Below are 20982 nucleotides of genomic sequence, written 5' to 3'. Positions count from 1 at the left end.
TGGCTCACTTGTGGTCTCTTTAATTGTGGTATTTCTTTTGCATATCTAACACTTGCATATCTTTTGATTCTATGCTAGTTAAATCTCCAAAAATATTCTTGTTTTCTCCCACAACATTCTATTGGTGCCCGAGTTCATTGCATTGGGTAAATATCAGTTACCAACCCCTCCCCAAGAGGTAAGGAGTCCATTTAAATCAGATACAAGTGGTGCAACTCACCCTGCTTTGACCTCAAAACAAAAGCTCAGGTTTCTACAGAATACTGAAGTTAGGTGAAGGGTCTGCAATAAGTTTTTCAGGCCAGAACCTTGGCTTGTACAAGTGCTCACATTTCCATGATGTGAGCATCCCCTGCTACCTTGAAACACTGTCTCCATCCAGGAGACAGAAGACTGGTGTGCCCAATGGTTGTGAAGCAGGACCCCAGACTGGGTTTGTCCTCCCCCCTTCCCTTCCTTTCCCATAGGTTTGCTCCTTTACCCTGCTCTGTTCTTCCCTGGGAGGGATGGAGACATTCCCATCCAGGGCTGGAACGTTTGAGGTTGGAGTGTCCCAAGGATGGGGGAAGAGGAGAGTGTGTAGGAGGGAGGGGGGAATGGGGACTGCTGTGAACATCATTCCCAGCCCTTCCAAAGAAGGATGGTAACAGGAGAGATCCAAGGAGATACCGTTGCCTGGCCAACCTCACTCTGATGGGTGGTTTTGTGGACTGGGAAGTACCTTAGATGATCCTTCCACATCAGGACTTGTGTGGCTGCTCTGGGCATTTCCTTGGATATACTTCATTCTGTATTTTATTTAGAAACAAGTAGCTTGTTTCACTTGTAAAGTTCATGCAGAAAAGCTCAGTGGTGGGGGAGCAGACAGCATCCCTAGGAACATGCCGACAGGTCTCCTGTCTAGGGCTTTTCAGATGCTTGGATCCTTTGTGCTTCCCTGTCCTCCACCCCCTGGCAGCACATGGACCTCTGGGGATATGTGATTATCTAGTTTGCCCTTTTCTTGACTTCTCTGGTTCTTTCCAGTCAATGCTTCCATGGAATAAACACAGTTCTGCCCTAGAAACTTGGGCGAGGTGGGTAAGGGAGAAAGCTCCTGGTGGTTCTTGTCCGTCCTGTGCACACTGTCTCTTTGCCTGAGGAACCCACTGTTGGTGATGCTGTACTTTGGACTGGTGTTGCTGTGAAGGCTCTTCGGGGGACTGGAGTCCACGCTGTAGAGCAGCTGCCCTTCGTCGTCAGTGTCCGCATCGATGTACTGATGGATACTGGCATCGTGGAAGTTGAATGCTATTGCTGCATGTTTCTCAGGGGATTTGGAGGGTGTCCTGGCACTTGCTGTGGTGTAGACGGAGGATTCTGGGCTCAGCAAGGATCGATCTGGGAGCACAGCACTCTCAAGGCCAGTGATGGTGGCACCACCCCGGTTTCTGAGAGGATCTGTATATATCCCCAGGATGCTGCCCATAGGTAAGGGTGAGCCTTGGTCCCCTTCCATGAAGTTGACTTTCAGTGACCGGAGTTTCAATGGATTATTTGTCTTCATGGAACTCTTGGGACTCTCAATAAAGAAGCCAGAGCGTTGGCTGCCATCTGGGGTTGGGTTGGAGTCTGACAACCTGCTCCCGCCAGAGTCTGGAGGGCCCCGCCAGCTGAGTTCCTGGGCCACAGGGCCACTTGTCTTACTAGAGAGGGATGCCAGTGGGCTGTGGGAGAACCTGCTGGATTCTGGAAAGTCTGTTGCACAGCTGATGAAGCTATCGATGCTGGACATGCTACGCATGTCAATCACCCCTTCTGTGCGTGCAGGCAGGAGGGGCACCACAGGACCTGGGATGCTGTCCATTTCAAGTTCTTCCTGGTGTTTGCCCTGCTGAGCTGACTCCTTGGTGTTGAGGTTTGGCTGAGACTGAGTCTTGGCCATCTTATTATACATGTCTTCTAGCTGCTGAACATTCAGGTGCTGGGGGCTGCAGGAAGATCTGGCCTTGTCTGGAGACCCCTGCTCTTTTGTTTCAAAGGACTTACTAGAGCTAGTTTCAGACAGAGTCCTCTTTGTCCACTTCCACTTGCTAGGAGACAAGTGGTTATCTTGAACTTTGTCCTTCTTTCCGAGGGTCTCCCCATTCTTTTCCACTACAATGTCCATCATTTCTATACTTCGGGCAAAAGCATCCTTCATGTTCATGGAAACGATGCTACCATTTCTCTTGGCTCTCTCCAGGGCTTCCCGACGCTTGATGGCTTTCTCTTGTCTCTTCTGCTCCTTGTAGAACTCAGAGAAGTTGTTGACGATGATGGGGATGGGAAGAGCAATCACCAGGACTCCTGCAATGCAGCACAACCCCCCTACGATTTTACCCAAGAGGGTTTTGGGGTAAATGTCTCCGTAACCTACGGTGGTCATGGTGATTGTAGCCCACCAGAAAGAAGCTGGGATGCTTTTGAACTTGGTGTCATCCTCGTCCTTCTCAGCAAAGAAAACCAGGCTGGAGAAGATCATGATGCCCATGGCTAGGAAGAGGATGAGTAAGCCGAGCTCATTGTAGCTCCGCCTAAGGGTGAACCCCAAAGACTGCAGGCCGGTAGAATGCCGGGCAAGTTTGAGAATCCTTAGGATTCTCATGATTCGAAAGATTTGCACAACTCGGCGCACATTTTGAAACTGCAGCACGCTCTTGTTGGACTCGGTTAGGAATATGGTGACATAGTAGGGCAAAATGGCCAGTAAATCAATGGCGTTGAGGGGGCCCTTGAAGAACTTCCACTTCTTCGGCGAGGACAGGAATCGCAGGAGGTATTCCATGGTGAACCAGGCAATGCACACGGCCTCCACGTGGGCCAACTGGGGGTTGTCCGTGCTCTGTCCAAACTCATCAAGGCTCTGAAGCTCGGGAAGCGTGTTGAGTGACAAGGCGATGGTTGAGAGCACAATGAACATGATGGAGATGATGGCCAGGATCTGTGAAGAGAAGAGAGCTGGATTTAGTTAATAATAATAATAATAATGTAATTATTTTATACTTTTATATTTGTATTGAGAGGCAATGTGATATAGCAGAAGATAATAAGGATTGCTAGAATTTATACCAAATTTTAAGGTCTGCAAAGTGCTTTACATATATTATCTCATTCGATCATCACAACAATTCTCTAAGGTAGGTGCTATTATTATTATTACCACTTCATAGATGAAGAAGCTGAGTCTGAGAGAGGCTAAATGACCTGCATAGTGTCATGTGGAACTTAGCTGGAGGCAGCTAGATGATACAGTGGATAGGGCACTGGTCCTAGAGTCAGGAAGACCTGAGTTCAAATCTAGCCTCAGATGCTGTGTGACCCTGGGGAAGTCACTTAACCTCTGTCTTAACCCACTGAAGAAGGAAACGGCAAACCACTTCAGTATCTTTGCCAAGAAAACACCGCAGATGGTATGGCCCGTGGGGTCGTGGAAGAGTCCAACATGACTGAACAACTCCTGACTTTCCAAGGCCATGCTCTATCTTCTATACCAGAATGCTGGCCTCCAATCCAGGAAGACTTGAATAAGAACTCTGCTTTTGACACATACTGACTGTATAACCTGGACAAGTCACCTAATCTCTCTCGACTCTCAGTTTTAGAGGTGGCGCTGCCCGGTATTAGTGGAGGAAATTTCCTCACCCCCGGAGTTCATCATACCAGTGAGATCACAGGCCTAGTCCCTATCCCTAGGAACTAGATCTTTGTATCTCACTTCATGATCTTCAGGTTACTTTTGCTTTAGAAAGCAGGTGCGGTATAGGGGAAAGAACCCTGGACTTGGAATTAGGAAATTTAATTTGTAATTGGGTTCTGACTCTTGTTAGCTCCTTGACTACAAGGAATAAATTTCCTAGTCTGTAAAATGGGGGACAAAGTGCATTCACTTACCTCAGAGTGTGAAGAGAGGGCTTTTTAAACCTTAAAGTGCTATGGAAATGTGACTGGATTATGGTTGGATTTACAGAATGCTAGAACTAGAAATGACAGGGGTATCATGAGGCTCAAATGAGATAATGGTTGTAAAAGCATTTTGCAAACCTTAAAGTGCATAAATGCCAGTTATTTATTATTATTGATGTCTTTATTGTTATTACTACTACTAGCCTTGAGTTACCAGGACTCCAGGCAAGCGATGACTTCATTCTCAAGCCTTCTCCTGGGCTCCTGCCGAGCTGAAGCAGTATTTCTAGAGGTATCGAGGGGTGTGCTGGTAAATGTTTAACAACCAAGTTCTCAAAAAAAAAAAGAGGTTTCCCATCCCCTTTTAAGGTTAATCTGCATTATTAACACTAAGGTCTAGAAAGCAACAAAACAATAACTCAAACCCTGAACTGCAGTGATTGCCAGTTTTGGAGGTGTAAATGCTCACTGAAAATTTAACAGTGGGCTTTGTAAGCCGGTGAGAGGCAGCACCAGCACACTCCTGGCTGGAAGGGACCTTAGAGCACAGCCTATTAGAACCCAGAACACAGGAAAATTAGCACACAGGACATAAAACATGAGAGCTGAAAAGGATGTTAGAGATCATCTCGTTCAACCTACTCATTTTCCCGAGTGATAAACGGAGGCCCAGAGAGGGGAGGTGACTTGTCCCAGAGACAAAAAGTAAGTTAGAAGAGGCTTTGGGACTGGCTCTCAGGTCTTCTGACTATCTGTGCAATGTTCTTTTCCTTTATGACACTACCACTATCTATAGTACTATTAATCCCATTGGGCAGATGGAGAAATTGTAGCGCAGTGAGAACACTGGATTTGAAATCAGTGGACTTGGGTTCAAATCTCAGCTGTGTAGTTTACTACCTGTATGACTGTGGGCAATTCACTTTACCTTTTATGGTCTCTTCTCATGGGCAAAATGTCAGAGTTGGACTCTCTCCCTAGGGCTCCTTCCAGGTCGGATATTTTGTGTTCTATGATCCTAACTGTACACACACAAATATTATATTTTATATGTTATATAATATATGTTTTATACATATATATGCTGGTATATGTGTATATGTGTATATATACAGATACACACATTGTCAAAAATATATGTATATACACATGCACACACAGGTATACATGTGTATACATGTACACATATACACATGTTGTCAAACATGCACCAGCACGTGTACCGGTATGTGTGTGCATGTACGTGTGTGTGTGTGTGCATTTGTGTATGCACGTACATGTGTGTGTGCACATGTGATTTTCAGGGTTAGGGAGGAGCTGTCCCCAAAGCACTAGGGGATAACGCAAACACAGCACTAGGAGAGTGCTTCTTGGAGTTTTGATACATATACTGTATTTTCGACCTGCAGAAAACCCAGGCCCTATCAAAGTGTGTGGAATACTCATAATTGATGTGTTGCAAAGGCAGACACATAAATTATGCACCAGCTATTGTCTGTTTAATCTTGGCTGGTTGTTTAGGTGGCTTTCCCCTTTGCACCTGGGAATGTGCCCTTGCAGAGACAGGAAAGAATTATCTTCCTCACAGGAAGAAGAGAGAATTGTCTCCCTGCCTCCTATATTCTCCCAAAGCGGTATAAGGGAGCTTCTGGTGGGAGAAGGCAGCATGTTGTATCAATCGATCAGTCAGTCAACAAGCGTTTATAAAGCACCTACTGTGTGTCAGGTACTGCACTAGACACTGTTCTTTTTTTTTTTAACAAAACCATTCCTGTCTTTAAGGACCTTATGTTCTACCAGGAGAAGCAACAGGTACACATCTAAGAGGATAAAAAATCAACACAGAATAGATACCAATAGAAATAGAAGGAGCCCTGGACTCAGAGTCAGGTCTAGATTTGAGTCCTGCCTTAATTGATGGTGTAACTTTGGGCAACATGTGCATCTTGTCTCTGGGCCATTAATTTCTTTGTTTAATTATGAAATAAAAATAATGGCTAGCATTTATATACTAGCTATTAGCTCACATTTATATAGCACTGACTATGTGCCAGGCACTATGCTTTACAAATATCATCTCATTGATCCTCATGAACAACCTGGAGAGGTAGGCATTATCACTATCATCCCCATTTTACAGCTGAGATAGAGGCAGACAGGTAAATTAACTTGCCTAGGGTCACACAGCTAGGAAGTATATGATCTCACATTTGAACTCAGGTCCTTCTGACTCCAGGCCCAGCACTCTAACCACTGAACCACCTGGCTGCTTGGACTAGGTGGTCCATCAAGTCCCTTCCATCTCTAACTTTTATTTTCTAAGGTATTTTCCCACTTCTTATGTTTATCTGAGTAGATAAAGGCTTCTGAAGTAGTGATCCCACCTTCAATCTCCCCTCATTTCTGTCCTCCTACATTCCGCAAAACTGCCTCTCTCAGCTCCTCAGTAAACACAGGGTCATAGACTCTCAGAGCTGGAAAAGATCTGAAATTAATTTTTTAAATAATAAAAAAGATGAAAAAAATTTAAATTTTTTAAAGAAGAAAGGATCTTAAGTTTCATCTGAGTGATGTGAAGATTCCAGGAGTTCCAGCATCCTTGGCATATGGTCATTCAGCCTCTACCTTAAGACCTGCAGTGCTGGGGAACTCACTACCTCTCAAAGGAGCTGTCTCCATTGTCAGACAGCTCGAGCTGTTGGGAAGTGTTTGCTAAAATGGAATTGAAATCTGCCTCCTTGTAGCTTCTACCTGTTAGGTGGTACAGTGGATAGAGTATTAGCCCTGGAGTCAGGAAGACTTGAGTTCAAATTTGGCCTCAGATACTTTTTAGCTGTGTGACCCTGGGCAAGCCAATTCACCTCTGTATGCCTCAGTTTCCTCAACTGTAAAACAGGGATGATAAATAATAGCACCTACCTCCCAGGGTTGTTGTGAGGATCAAATGAGATTGTTGTAAAGTGCTTAGCATGGCCCTTGGCACATAGTGCTACATAAAATTAGTTATTATTAGTTCTCTTAGTTTTGTTCTCTGGGTCAAAACAAGTCTCATCCCTCTTCCACATGACAGGTCTTCAGAAACTGAAGACAGTGTTCATGTGCACATTGAATCTCCTCCACTCTAGGCTAAATGGTGCCCGCTTCCTCAACTGTTTCCTCATAGACCATGGTTTTGAGTGCCCTCCCATTCTTCTCTAATACCTCTCAGCTTTTCCAAGTCCTTCCTGTGCTCTGTGCCCACAATTGGACAGAATGCTTTAGGTGGGATTTGATCACCCTCCTCCCCTTGTTCTGAATGTTCTATCCTAGAGGGGGTCTGACAAGACGGCGTATTCCAGATGCAGCCTCAGAGACAGTAAAGTCAGGAGCCGTGTTTTCGCATTCTTTCATATCCCCAGGGCTTAGCATGATGCCTGGCATGTAGTAGGAGCTTAATAAATGCTTCTTGGCTGACTAATTGTAGATCACTGGGTTTAGAGTCCCAAGATCTTAGCTATAAGTCACTTTCCCTTTCAGGGTCTCAATTTTTACCTCAATAAAAGGAGATGATACTTGTACTGCTAGCTTCATGGGAAATGTGTAGAGGAAAGCACTGTTTCAACTGTATAAACTGTATAAAACTCTCACAGAAATTACAGAAACCAAGAACATTCGGCCACAGTCTCTTCCCATTTCACCAGAGGAAGGACTTTTTCAGGAAATGCCCCAGAACAAACCTTTGATCCTTAGTGGGAGGAGCCCTTTGTTGACCCCAGGGAATGAATGGGACTGTTTGGTGTACAGCCCTGTCCTTTCTCACAGACTTGAGAGCTGGAAGGGGTCTTTGTACAATTGGGACCATACAGGAGAAGAGAACAAGAGCTAGAAGGGGTGTTGGAGGCCATTAAGACCACAGAGCCAAGGTTCAAGCTTAGGTCCTTTATCTCCAGAACGGATGCTCTTTCCACTGTGCCAGGTCTTGTGACCCTGGAGAAGTCACTGAATTTCACAGAGAAGGAAAGTGAGTCCTAGAGAGGGACCCAAGGTCACAAGTCACAATGAATGCCAGATATGAACACAGATCTTGGGACTCTTTCTTTTATGCCTCAATGCTTCCTCCCAAGGTCTCCAAGATGTCTACCGGCCTATCTAGAGAGGGGGTATTTAGCTCCTATCACCAAGATCAGATTTAGGAGGGGGATTGGATACCCAGGACTTTGGGTCTTAGAGTCTTTGTAGGACATTCTTTAGGACTCGGGATCCTTGTCTGGAATTGGTTCCCTTTAGGAACACAGAGAATACTGTGGAAAGTAGGCAAAGGCTGAGCATGGTGGCACATGCCTGTAACTTCAGCTCCTGGGGAGCATAAGGCTTGTGAGCTTGGGAGTTCTGAGCTGTTGTGGGCTAAGCTGATCAGGGGGCTAAACTGAGTCCAGAAGCAATATGTTGAACCAGGGCCATAGGGTCACTAGGTTTCCTAAAGAGGGGTGATCTAGCCTAGGTCAGGAATGGAGCAGGTCAAAGCCCTTGTACCAATCAGGAGTGCAATAGGATCTGTGATTAGCCCTTGCATTTCTAGCCTGGGAGGGAAGGAAGAAGAAAGGAAGGAAGGAAGGAAAAAAGAAGGAAAGAGAGAGAAAGAAACAAAGAAAGATAAAGAAAGGAAGAAAGAAAATAAGATGAAATAAAAGAAAGAAGAAAGGAAAGGGAGTAAGGAAGGGAAGGAAAGAAAGGAAGACAGAAAGAAAGGAATGAAGAAAGAAAAGAATGAAAAGAAAGAAAAGAAGGCAGTTATAGCTGTCTGAAGATTGCCACTACTGATCCAGGCCCTAAAGCAATCACCTCTTTCCAGTTCTCCTCTAATCAGAGCCACCAATTGTGAAATGGTCCATTCTAGAAAACAATTTTGAATTATTTGAGAAAAATGCCTAAACTGTTCATATTCTTTGGCCCTGAGATCCCCACTATGGGGGATGGTATGTCAGTCTTTACAAAGAGATCAAAGACACAAAGGTCCTATATATACCTTGGTGTATGTGTGTGTGTGTGTATACGTAAATGTATATGTATATGTGTGTAGATGTATACACACTCACATATGTATATATATACATAAATTATATATATTGTGTGTTATATATACACACACAAAATAGACACATATACATATGCTAAGATATTTGTAGTAACTTTTGTAGTAGCAAAATCATTGGAATAAAGTGGATGCCCATTTCCTGAGAAATGGCTGAATGAACTGTGATATATGAATATAAAGAAATGAATAATATGAGGAATTTCAGAGAGACATGGGAAGTCTTGTGTGATCTGATGCAGAGTGAAGTGAGCAGAACCAGAAACACAGCCTACACAGTGAATACCACAATATGAAAGAATGATAACATAAAGCTGACCATTTGGTCATCATAACAAGCAATCTTGGCTTCAGGGAAGAGATGAATACATGTACTTCCTTCCTTCCACTGGAGAGGTGGGGAAGGGGAGTTTTGGGTTGTGGAATGCTGCATATGTTTCAGACATAGTGCATGTTTGTTGATTTTGCTTAAATGTTTTTGTCTTTGTTATAAAGAAGGGGTCAGTGGGAGAAGGGGAAGGAGAGCAGCATAACAAAATTACTGTGAAGTCAAAATAAAAGGCATCAACAAACTCAAAAAATAAAATAAATAAAACAAGAGCCATCAATTTTATTCAGAGATTTAGATTTGGAAGAGATCTCAGAAGTCATGTAGGCTAACTCCTCCATTTTATAGTTGAGAAAACCAAGGTCACAAGAAGTCAAATGACTCACTCTAAATCACTCAGGTGGTAAATGGCAAAGCTGAGATTCAAACCCAAGTCTTGACTCCAAATCTAGGAGTCTTTCTACTTCACCAATACTTCTCAATTCCATTTATGGAGTCATTGGATCTCAGTGCCAGGAGGGAGCTCACAGGTCTCTAGCCCAACTGGTACCTGACAGGTAGGCATCCAACCTGGAGGCCTCTGGTTAGTGGGATCCCATTACTTTCCCTGGCAAACTGCACACTTTTGGATAACTCAAATGGTTAGGATGTTTTCCTTATGTTGAGCTAAACTTTAAAAAATTATTAAGCATTTACTGCACTCATAGCCCTTCATAGCCCTTTGCTAGGCCATTGGGAAAAACAGAATGTTAGGTAATGTACATGTTTCCTACTTTCTTGGAGCTTAGTGTCTAGTGGGACCAATTAAGAGTCTACAGAATGATTTCCCTATTGCTCTCTCTTAGTCTCACCCACAGGGCCTTTCACATAGAAGTTGTTCATTCAGTCAATGCTGTTTTCTGAGTTATTTTATAAAGAACATGGGGAACCAAGCTGGTTACTTGGCTTTTGTTAGAGTCTTGGTGTCTGATGGGAGTTTTACTATGCCAGAGGTGATTGGGGGCAGCTGCCATATTGTGTTAGTGGCTCTTCTTTGGCGGGGAGATGGCATAGGGGCAAGGAGAAGGGTAGAAGGATCAATACCCCTATGTGTCTTTTGGAAGTGAAATTAGCATTGGAGAATAGAAAGAACATTAGACTTGGAATCAGGAGGCCTGGGTTTGAATCCTGACTGTGGCTTTCTAGTTAAATAATTTACTTAATTTTTCTAGGCATCAGTTTCCTTCTCTGTAAAATTAGGGGGACTTAGACTAGATGATCTCTAGAATCCCCTTCCAGCTCTAAATTCTGTGATTAAGGAGATGATGCCAGAGTTCTCCTCCACCTCCAAGCCTAGAAAAGACCTGTCTCTGGCTAAATTTCCAGAAGTTTTTTTTTTCACTTGAAAAGAATAATTAACAATAACAGGGAAAGTACCTGTGATCCCATAGATGAAGGGAGGAGGAGATTCCCTCTTCCACTTCAGGTTGGCAAGCCCTCTGCGACTTATAGTCATAGAGAGTTGCTTCTAGTGCTGAGAGGTTAAGTGACTTGCTAGTATCTGTCAGAGGGAGGTCATGAATGCTGTCCTTCTGAGGCCAGCTTCCTAGCCACCAACCTACAGCTGTTGATAACAACCCTGTGAATTAGGTAACATGAGGATTATACCTATCTGATGGGTGAGAAAAGAGACTTGTAGAGATGGAATGATTTACCCAGGGTCACACAACTATTAAGTATGGAGCTGGGAGGTGGACCCAGATCTATCCATCCACAAGCATTTATTAGGTGCTTGCTACATGCCATATATTGTGCCTGACAAAAATGAAACTGTTCTTGCCCTCAGGGAGCTTATATTCCTGACTTCAAGTATGACAGTATTCTTTCCACTGCATTCTGCTATCTCAAAAAAAGTGATTTGCCTTTTTCCTTCCCCTTCCTTCTCTCCACGCCCTATCCTTTTAGAATACAGAAGGTATGTGCAGGAGCTGTCTGGTTATTTCCAGAGCATCCGGTCGTCTCTATTTCCAACTACTCAGGTGTCCCTGGCCTCTGGGGAATTAGTGTTCCCCAGTTTTAATCAGATGAATCATGGGAGGCAATCTGGTTATGGGGATTAGGGGCAGCCTGTTGGCCTCAGGGGATTTTATTGCACTCTTCCAACTTTTAGGTGGGAGGGAGCTGACTTGTGGGGATAATGAGAGGGGAAGCTTGGGGTCATTTGGATTCAATTCAGTTCAATTCAGAAAACCAGCTCCCAGCTCCAAAGAGACCAATGGGAAATCATAGCCAAATGTCTTCTGTTCTCAGAGACATTAGGAGGCCAAGGCTAAGGAAGGGACCATTGAGGGGAGGAGAGGAAAAGGAAAAATAGAAGGAAGGGAAAGGGATTGGGGGTAGGGAGTGGGTAGCATATGGCCTCCAGACACCAGGCAGTACCACAGTCATCATCTTTGGAGTAGAGTCTTTGTGGTTCTATATCACTAGGTGATTGATGAGGGAGAGAAAACGTGATGAGATCGAGTTGAGTTTGGGGGATCCCATTAGCTATGCATCAGAAACGGCCTAAATGTTGCTTTGGGAGGTTATTGTGTGAGCTACAAAATATCATGGAGATAGTGAGGCAGAGCTATGGGTTCCAGTGACTGCTCAGCCCCTTGTCTCACTATGAGGCAGCATGGTTCAGTGAGAAGAGCTCTAGCCTGGGCATTAGAAAAACTCCGGTCTAGTCCCAGACTCACCACTAATTTATTGCCTGACCTTAAACTAATCACTTCTTTCTCCAGGCTTTGTTTTTCTCACCTGTAAACTGAAGGGGTCCATGGAGGGGGATGTCTGTGAATAGATTTCAGGGAGTCTGAATAGGTTTTAAAAAATTAGTTTTCATTTTTGTATTTTATTTCACTGCATATTTTGTTGTACTTTGTCGTTTTTTAGGTTTTTTTTACAGTAATGACTGTATTTTGTACCATATTTTAATAAGTTGTTTCTTTTGTTATCTTATGGATTTTACTTTATGCTTTTAAAAATATCCTTCTTATAAATGGGTCCAGAGCCATCACCAGACTGCTCAATGGCTGCTCAGTCAATGTTAGCCTGGGCTATGTGAGCTTTAAGTTCCCTCCCAGCTCTGGCCAGCCTTCTCTGTTCCAAGGGCCCCCAGTTCTGGCCAACCTTCTCTGTTCCAAGGCCCCCCTCCTCCAGCTCTGGTCAGCCTTCTCTGTTCCAAGGGCCCCCAGCTCTGGCCAGCCTTCTCTGTTCAAGGCCCCCCCCACCCCCCAGGTCTGGTCAGCCTTCTCTGTTCCAAGCCCCATCCCCACCAGCTCTGGCCAGCTCTCGCTGTTATAAGGCCATCCCTGTCCCCCCTCCCCCACCCAGTTCTGGCATTCTGTGAGTTATTAAACTACTCATCACCTTGTGGAAACTTCTTGGGTAAATGGCAAATCACACTTTTGCCAGCTCCCTATGGCTGCCTATCTGATAAACAGAGAGAGCAATAGGGGATGTTGGCTTGAACTTTATTTGGGCCTAGGTATAAATCTTGCTACCTTCCACTAAACTCCATTATAGTCAAACCTCTTTCCCCCCAACTCAATGTTCCATTTCCTGCCTTCGTGCATTTGTACAAGCCCATGGGGTACGCTTCCTCCTCATGTTCGATTCTCACAAATCTTATCTCCCTCAGCCACTTGCTGTTTCTCCAACATAACACTCTATCTTCTGCCTTCATGCCTTTTCACTGTCCCCTGTGCCTGGAATTCTCTCCCTCCACACTTTTGCCTCTTAAAATTCCTTGCTTCCATTAAGATACAGCTCAAGTCTCAGCCTCTGCAGGAGCATCCCCCTTTCCTGCTCCCTTTTCCCCAGCTGTTAGAGCCTTTCCCTCTAAGGGCCCATAGACAATAGCAGAAGCAGGACTAAGTATTCCTGGCTCTGAGGCCAGTTCTCTACCTAGGCCAGGCATCCACCAGGATCTTACTTCCCCAAGGGCAGGGGCTGCTTTTGCCTTTGTATCTCCAGAGCATACTGACTGGAGCACAGCAAGCCCTTAATAAATGATTGTTGATTGAATGATTGAGGAAGACTTCCCTGATTTCTCACTTGCCAATGCTCTCTCCCTACCCAAGTGATTTTGTACGTACCCATTGATTTATCTGTAAGGACTGTATCTTTTTTGTCCTGATTCCCCAGCGCTCAGCTCAGAGTAGATGCTTAATAAATGTTTGGTGAATTGAATTTGTTAGTTCGGAAATCGATTGGATTGTTGGAAGGTCATTCGTTAGGAGCCCTGAGCTGAGAGGATCAGTCCCTGGGTATGGAGGCAGCTCTGCTTTGACTCTTGCTATGTGCCTGGCATCGGACCGCCTCTACATGGCAGGGCAGGCACATTCTGGTGATGCCTAGCCCCCAGGCAAAGCTTCCCAGGGCAGTGTTTTCAGGTCCGGTGAGATCATTGAAAGGAACAACTGGGATCTCAATCCTATCTGCTAAATGTTGGCACTTATAGTCTAGTGCAGGGTTTCTTAACGAGGGGTCTATTACCTTGTTTTTAAACCATTTTTAGTGCTTTAATAGAATTGATTTCCTTTATAATTTCATGTATTTTAAAATGCATCTTAATGCATTTTTTAAATACATTTAAAATATTATTATGAGAAGGGGATCCATTGGTTTTACCAGACTCCCAAAGGGGTCCATGGCACAAAAACGTTAAGAAGCCCTGACGGATAGAGTGTTGGGCTTGGAGTCAGGAAAAACTGGATTCAAAGCCTCTAACACTTACTACCTGTGTGGCCCTGGGCAGTTTACTTGACTTGCATGTGACTAGGACTTATTTAGTAAACCACAGGTTTCGATCTGAGTTCATGGAGGGAGTTCCCTATTCTGAAGTTATCAGTGATTACCAATATGTGGCCCAGAGCTACCCACCTTGTGCCCACTGGAAGACCAAACAGACCTTTGTGATGCTAAGCCTGCCTCTGAGTGGAATGGGATAGTGGAAAGGGGAGCTGTACCATTTACTGCACATGTAACTCGGGGGGACATCACAGCTTTGAGCCTCAGTTTCCTTCTCTGTAAAATGAGCGGTTTGTATTAGTGAGTCCTAGCTATAAATCCTAGGATCTTTTGGTGGTATAGTGATGAGGACACCCTTCAGTGATTGAATGTTGGTCATGCCTTAATGGGCCAAGGACAAGATAAGCTGTGGGAGGGACTGTCAGGCTGCTTTTGGTGATTAACGTCCTTAAGTCCGGCCAGTGTCGGAGGCAAGGGGCTGTAGGAGGATATAAATAACGAAAAGCAAACATAAACACATTAGAGACAGACAGTCACCTACTCCTGTATAAAGGTGCCTGGGACATTCCCACCATACTCGTGAGACTTCCCTCAATCCATCAATGGACTGGGAGTCAGGGAAAGAGTGGGGCTCTAGTCCACAGCCAGAGCACTGATGAGGTCCCACCTCGGACAAATGGAGGTGGGATCAAATGATATCTCAGCACCCTTCTAATCCTGACTTCTTGTCGTTGTTCTAAGGTCATTCCCAATTCCCACAGTCTATGTTCTAATATTCCTTCCATCTATGAAATGATAAATGTTGTCATTTAAGGTCCTTTCCAGCACTAATATCCTGTGACCTAAGGCTGCTTCCATCATTCTAGCTTTGTCTAATATTGAGCTGAGCTTCAGTGTAAATATTCCATTTTTCATCTGAACCTTGGCTGATGCTGAGATAAGCCAGTTATCCTCAGCATCATTTTAGTTTAGTAGTTAATCTCCAGCATATGATCAGAAAGTTAGCATTTTAATGGCTTAGGAATAAATCTTTCCCCTATAGTACACATGTGCATGCACACACACACATACACACGTGTGCACACACACAAGCATATACACACATGCACACGCACACACACACGCTCACACATACATGCACACACACGCACACACACACACGCACACACACATGCACACACACATGCTCCCTATGTATAGTTTGAGACCTATATCCCACTCTGAGGCACAGATAGGAGTGCAGGCTCTGCCCAGACTTGATTTGGGACTTCAAGCAAGTCACTTTCTTACTCTCGGCTGCCATTTTCTTCTTTGTAAGGTAGGGAGGATAATGCTCACCTTGTTTCCTTCCCAGGACTGTTGTACGCAATAAGTGAGCTACTGCCTATGGAAGTTCTCTACCAACAATTCTCACTTTCCTCTTCTATAGAAGGAGGTAACGATCCTCTCTCTGGAATCTAGCAGAATTATTGTGACAAAGGGCTTTGCAAATGTCATAGTGCAATAGAAAGACGTTATTATTGTTGTTGCTAACAACAAAATAAATTATTACTAAATATGTTGTTGCTAATAGGGATCGGGACTAGCCTTGTGATTTAATGGGCACAGGGAGCTCTTGGATAAGGCAAGGTGGTGGATTGATCACATAACTGGACTGGACGTCAGAAAAACCTGAGTTTGAATCCCGTCTATCTGAGGCTAGCTGGATGACCCTGGGAAAGTCTCTTTGTTACTCAATTCCTTTAGCTATAAAATGAGGATTATAATAGCATCTACCTCTGAGGGTTATTGTGAGGCTCAAATAAGATAATATTGTAAAGTGTTTTGCAAACCTCACTATGCTATATAAATATTAGCTATTATTATTATTACTGCCAATGGAAATCAGCATCTCATTTGCAAGGCATAGTCTTTTTTTTTTTTTGAGACAATGGGGTTAAGTGACTTGCCCAGGGTCAAACAACCAGCAGGTATAAGAGGCGGGGATTTGAGCTCAAGTCTTCCTGGCTCCAAAGCTGGCTTGCTATCATGCTGCCTCGAATTATTTTATAATTAATGCTAATAATAATTTTTCTTAATTCCGTTATTATTGCCAGTGCCAGAATAATGATGTAAGATATTTTCAACCTTGGCTGGCTAATGCTGACATTAGGCACTTTCAGGCTTTGAGGCACATCTGCTCTCACTGAGGTTCTACTTTCCGTTGAGTCTGTCTCGGGTTAAGGGGACAGCTGTTCCTGGCTTGTCGGATGTCTGTGGGTCCCAGGAGACTTCACTCAACGAGGCTATGGAAGTCACAGGCTATCAGCTCAGTTGCTGAGCCAAGTGCCACCTTATTAATATGTAAGAGACCAATGGATATTAACTGCCTGGGAATACAAGAGAGTGTCAGTTAGGAGCTTTGAGACCCTGCCATCTCCTCGGGGAGTTTGGAGCTGATAGAAAGAGTCACGCTTTTGTTCTATGGCCAATGGGAAACTCCCATTCTTATTCATGGAGACATCCTACGTCCAAGGGCCTATGGACGAAACCCTTCAAAACCCAGGGGACTGGTTTAGTGGAGGAGGTCAGTGGAGGGAGTCCTAGGTTCCCTCTGCAGGCTGGTCTCCAACTCTGTCTGGGGCAAGTCATTTACTCTCTCCATGCCCCGCCTTTTCCATCTACTTTCTGTTCTGAAGGCGGTTGAAAAAGTGCTGAACTTGGACTTTGGAAGAGCTGGGTTCAAATCCTATTACTCACTCACTAGCAGTGACCCTAGGCAAATCACTTAACCTTTCTGAGCCTCAGTTTCTTCATCTGTAAAATGGGAATGATAACAGTCCCTACCTTCCCAGGTTGTTGTGACAAATTAAAGCTCACTGATGATGATGTATTTAATGCACCTTGCCCATCTTAAAGTGCTACATAAATGTTATTATTTTATTCCCATGTTTTCTCCAGAGGTCATGAAATTAAAGAGGACATCCAGGAGTGGGGTCAGGCTCTATACACTGACAATAATCCTTATTCGCAACATTGTGGGGGTTAGAATTGGATGGACCTTTGAGGCCATGTAATGCAACTTCCTCATTTTATAGGTATGGAAAGTGAGTCCCAGAAGGGTTAGTTAGGGTCAAGGTTACAACAGCAGTAAAAAGTAGAGCTGGAAACTGAATTCAAGCCTCCTGACTCCAAATTATATCCAGCTGCCTATGAACTGTTAACCCATTTCTCAGATGGAGACATTGAGGTAGGGAGGTGACTTGCCTATCATCACCTAGCAGCGGGCATGGAAATTTGCTTCAGGCCCTCTTTGATGCTGTGGTCCAAACTCAGTTAACTCAGGAAGCAGGAAAGTGAAAATACTGATAACCTCTTCCATTCCCACAGACCTTTCTGGTTCACATAGTATTTTCATAGCCCTGCTCACAGATCAGACTCATTCCTTGCCGTGACCCCACCCTCCTGCCATGTTGTAGTTCAGTCATTCAGTCGTGTCTCACTCTTTGTGACCCTTTGGGCTCACAAAGCACAGCAATACTGTCCATGGAGTTTTCTCGGCAAAGATCCTGGAGTGTTTGGCCATTTCCTTTTCCAGGGGATTAAGGCAAAAAGAGGTTAAGGGACTTGCTCAGGGTCACATAGCGAGTGTCTGAACTCAGGTCTTCTTGACTCCAAGGCCAATGCTCTATCCGTTGAACCATTTAGCTGCCTCTTTCAAATACTACCCATCCTTGAACATCTGACTGAAGAACCAGCGCCCCTTCCAAGAAGTCTTCCATGACCGTGCTCAGTCCACATCCTCCTTTCTCTTCTCAAATGAGAATGGGCAGACTCATTCCTTGCCATGACCCTAGCCCCTCCCCCAATATTGTCTCCCTTTTCAAATCCTACTCATCCTTTAGCATTCAACTTCAGCATCATTGCTGCTTCTAAGAAGTTTTCCTGATCATATGCAGACCACCTCCTTCTTTCTCTCCTCCAAGCTCCCGTAGCCTTGACTGTGCACACACTCCATTGCCTGCTGTTATGATTGAACTCTTTTATATGACTAATGGGAAGGACAGATTAGTTTTAAGAAACCCAAAGAATATTAAACAAATTAAAAAAATATCTGTCAGAAGAAAACAATTTTTAGAGCTAAAAGGAGACATTGGGTATCCTCTAGTCTGGAGACATCATACCCCCATCCTTCGAAATTCTCAAGTGCTACTGGAGCCAGCTTAAAATGTAATTGGGGGGCAACTAGGTGACACAGTGGATAGATCACTGGCTCTGGAGTCAGGAAGACCTGAGTTCAAATCTGGCTTCAGACACTTGACACTTACTAGCTATGTGACCCTGGGCAAGTCACTGAACCCCGATTGCCTTGAAAAAAAATGTAATTAGAAAATGTTTAATAAATAAAAATACAGTACAGCATAAATAATATTAATTCGTGGTTTTCCAAGTCAACACGGTGCCCATAGGTATCTATTTTTATTTGAATCTGATATGACTGTTAGACTAAATTCTCATTTTATAAATGAAGAAATCTGACCCAAAAAGTTGAGACTTGAACCCTGGTCTTCTGACTTCAAATTCAGGGTTCTTTTTACTAATTTACTAATAAAATATGCTGTCCCGTTATTGAACTGAAGAGACATATATGGTCTGCTTTTCTTTTCTTTTTTTAAATTAAATTTTTTTTTCTGTTTTTCTAATTAGAGTGTAAACAAATCCTTTGAAGGCAGGCTGTGGGTCTTCTCTTGTACTTCCTACGATGCCCAGTATTGGGCTGGACTGGACACCCAGTAGATGCTCAGTGAAGGCCTATTGATTTGAATACAGAATTGGCTTGAATTGGAACTTGCCTTGGATATACAGCAGGAGTTTAATCGAGCTCAGGTCATACCGTACATCTCTTTAGTTGGGCACCTCCCCTCCTAGCCCGCTGATAGAGCTGTCTCCCCAGCCCTTCAGTTTCTGTCTTTCTGCTGCTCGTGGCCTTGGGCCCATCTTGTTGCAGTCGAGTTTGGGCAGCGAAAGAAAGGCTGCAGCCCCAGTGGGGGAGCCCTCCTCGTGGATGGATTGGCTCTTACTTCTTCAATAAATAATACCAAAAGGCAGCCCCAGGAATCTTCCTGGGTTCTTACTCTTGCCTGTCTCAGCAGAGGGTGGAGAGAGCTGTTCACCACATTCCAGTGCTGGTGAGCCAGGCACAGGGGCTGTAGGGAAGCCAACTTTTTAATTATCATAATATAGAAAACATATCTGATTGCCAAACCAGAATTCTGGAAAAACATTTTTTTGACTGGACTTGTGATTTCACCATTATAGGGAGCTCTTGGAGAGGAATTCCTACCAATACAGGTTGGCCTTTTAATCTTAGAGAGTTTCCTGCTGCATAGAGAGGTGGTGATTTGTCCAGGGTCACACAGCCAGTATATGTGCTAATGCCTTCCTGACTCTGAGGACAGCTTTCTATCCATTACATCAAGCTGTCTTTGGGAGTATCAGAAGTAAAAAAATCTGCGGGGAAGGTGAGATCAAAGCAGATCTGAAATAGATCCCCAAGTCCCAATCGTTCAGATCAAGGATTTTACAGCTGAAAGAGCCCTTAGAATAGGACAGAATGTGATAGGCAGCTGAGTGGCATAGTGGATAGTGCGTTGGTCTTCCTCGTGTTCTAATCATTCCTCAGAATTACTGTGTGATCCTGGGCAAGTCATCTAGCTTTCTCTTAGTCTGTTTCCTCATCCGTAAAAAGGGGATGATTACAGCACCTCCCTCCCTCCTTGGGTTGTTGTGAGGGCTGAATGAAGATGACATGTGTAAAGCTCCCTGCAAACCCTTCCATGGTATATAAACGCTAGCTATTTTTACTATGTTTCCTGTTGCCATTATCGTCAGAATGGCAGGATTGGAGCGGGAGGGGTTCAAAACTGTCTAGTCTAACTCTCATTTTATAAAGAGGTCTAGTGACTTGACAGCACCTGGCACATAGCAGATATATGTGTAATGAGATAATTTATAACAATAATATAATAACAATAATGAGGGGAGTTTATAATAACAACTCACATTGATACAGCACTTTAAGGTTTGCAAAGTGCTTTACAAATATTGTTTAATTTTATCCTCACAACAACACTAGGAGGTAGGTGCGATCATTACCATGCTCATTTTACAGACGAGGAAACTGAGGCAAACAGAAGTTAAAAAACAGCTAGTGAGTAGATGAGGCTAGATTTGAACTCAGGTCTTCTTGATTCCAAGTCAAGTGCTCTGTGTAACCAAGAACACATGACAGATAGTGGTGGGGTTGGTCCTCTGACTCCTAGGCTGGATCTTTCCATTATACTTTCTTTTGTGACCCCTCCTTCTTTTCTTTCCTCTCCCTCCAGACTGTTCTCCATGTTTATCTTCAGTGAGTTTCCCCTGGAAGTGACACGGAGTTGTACGCAGTATGTGTGTGTGTGTGTGTGTGTGTGTGTGTGTGTGGTCGGGGGGACACACGGGGAGGTGCCTGGGGTCCAGCACTCTGCTACTCATGGGCCTGCTTTGCCTTTAGTCCCTGCTGGCTGGTCTCTGATATGGAGAGGGTGCTCTTAGTGTGGAGGGTGAAGAGAGAGGGGGATGGCAGGTGAGCAAGCCTGCTGGGTCCCCTTTACATTTTAAACCCATTATCATGGGGAGACCCAGAGAAGAAATAATCCTGTTAGCAAAATTCAGAGCAGTTCATGGGTTTCAAGAGGGGATTTCTGTCCGACAGCATAAAGGGATTTCCTTGGTCAGTATCAATCCAGCACAAATTTAGTTTAGGAAATTTAGCGTTCCCTCCACCTAGAAACATTTTACCCTGGGCTTCTTGGAGAAGCTATCTCTAAGCTGCATGGGGTCATAGTGTTAGTTAGAAAGAGAT

The 20982-nt window shown here is 44.2% G+C and overlaps 1 protein-coding gene across 1 annotated transcript in view; it reads right to left on the bottom strand.

The window, feature by feature from the left end:
- Positions 1-910: 910 nt before the first annotated feature.
- Positions 911-20982, bottom strand: part of KCNB1 (potassium voltage-gated channel subfamily B member 1) — a 114351-nt gene continuing 94279 nt past the window's right edge. Inside the window, exon 3 of the mRNA XM_036749906.1 lies at positions 911-2962. Within this exon, the coding sequence (XP_036605801.1) occupies positions 911-2962 (2052 nt within the window). The remainder of the gene's footprint in view (positions 2963-20982) is intronic.

This window comes from Trichosurus vulpecula, chromosome 3, assembly GCF_011100635.1.
Source record: "Trichosurus vulpecula isolate mTriVul1 chromosome 3, mTriVul1.pri, whole genome shotgun sequence".
Taxonomy (NCBI): domain Eukaryota; kingdom Metazoa; phylum Chordata; class Mammalia; order Diprotodontia; family Phalangeridae; genus Trichosurus; species Trichosurus vulpecula.
Note: the sequence above shows the minus strand (reverse complement) of the source record. Positions and strands in the feature narration are given on the sequence as shown.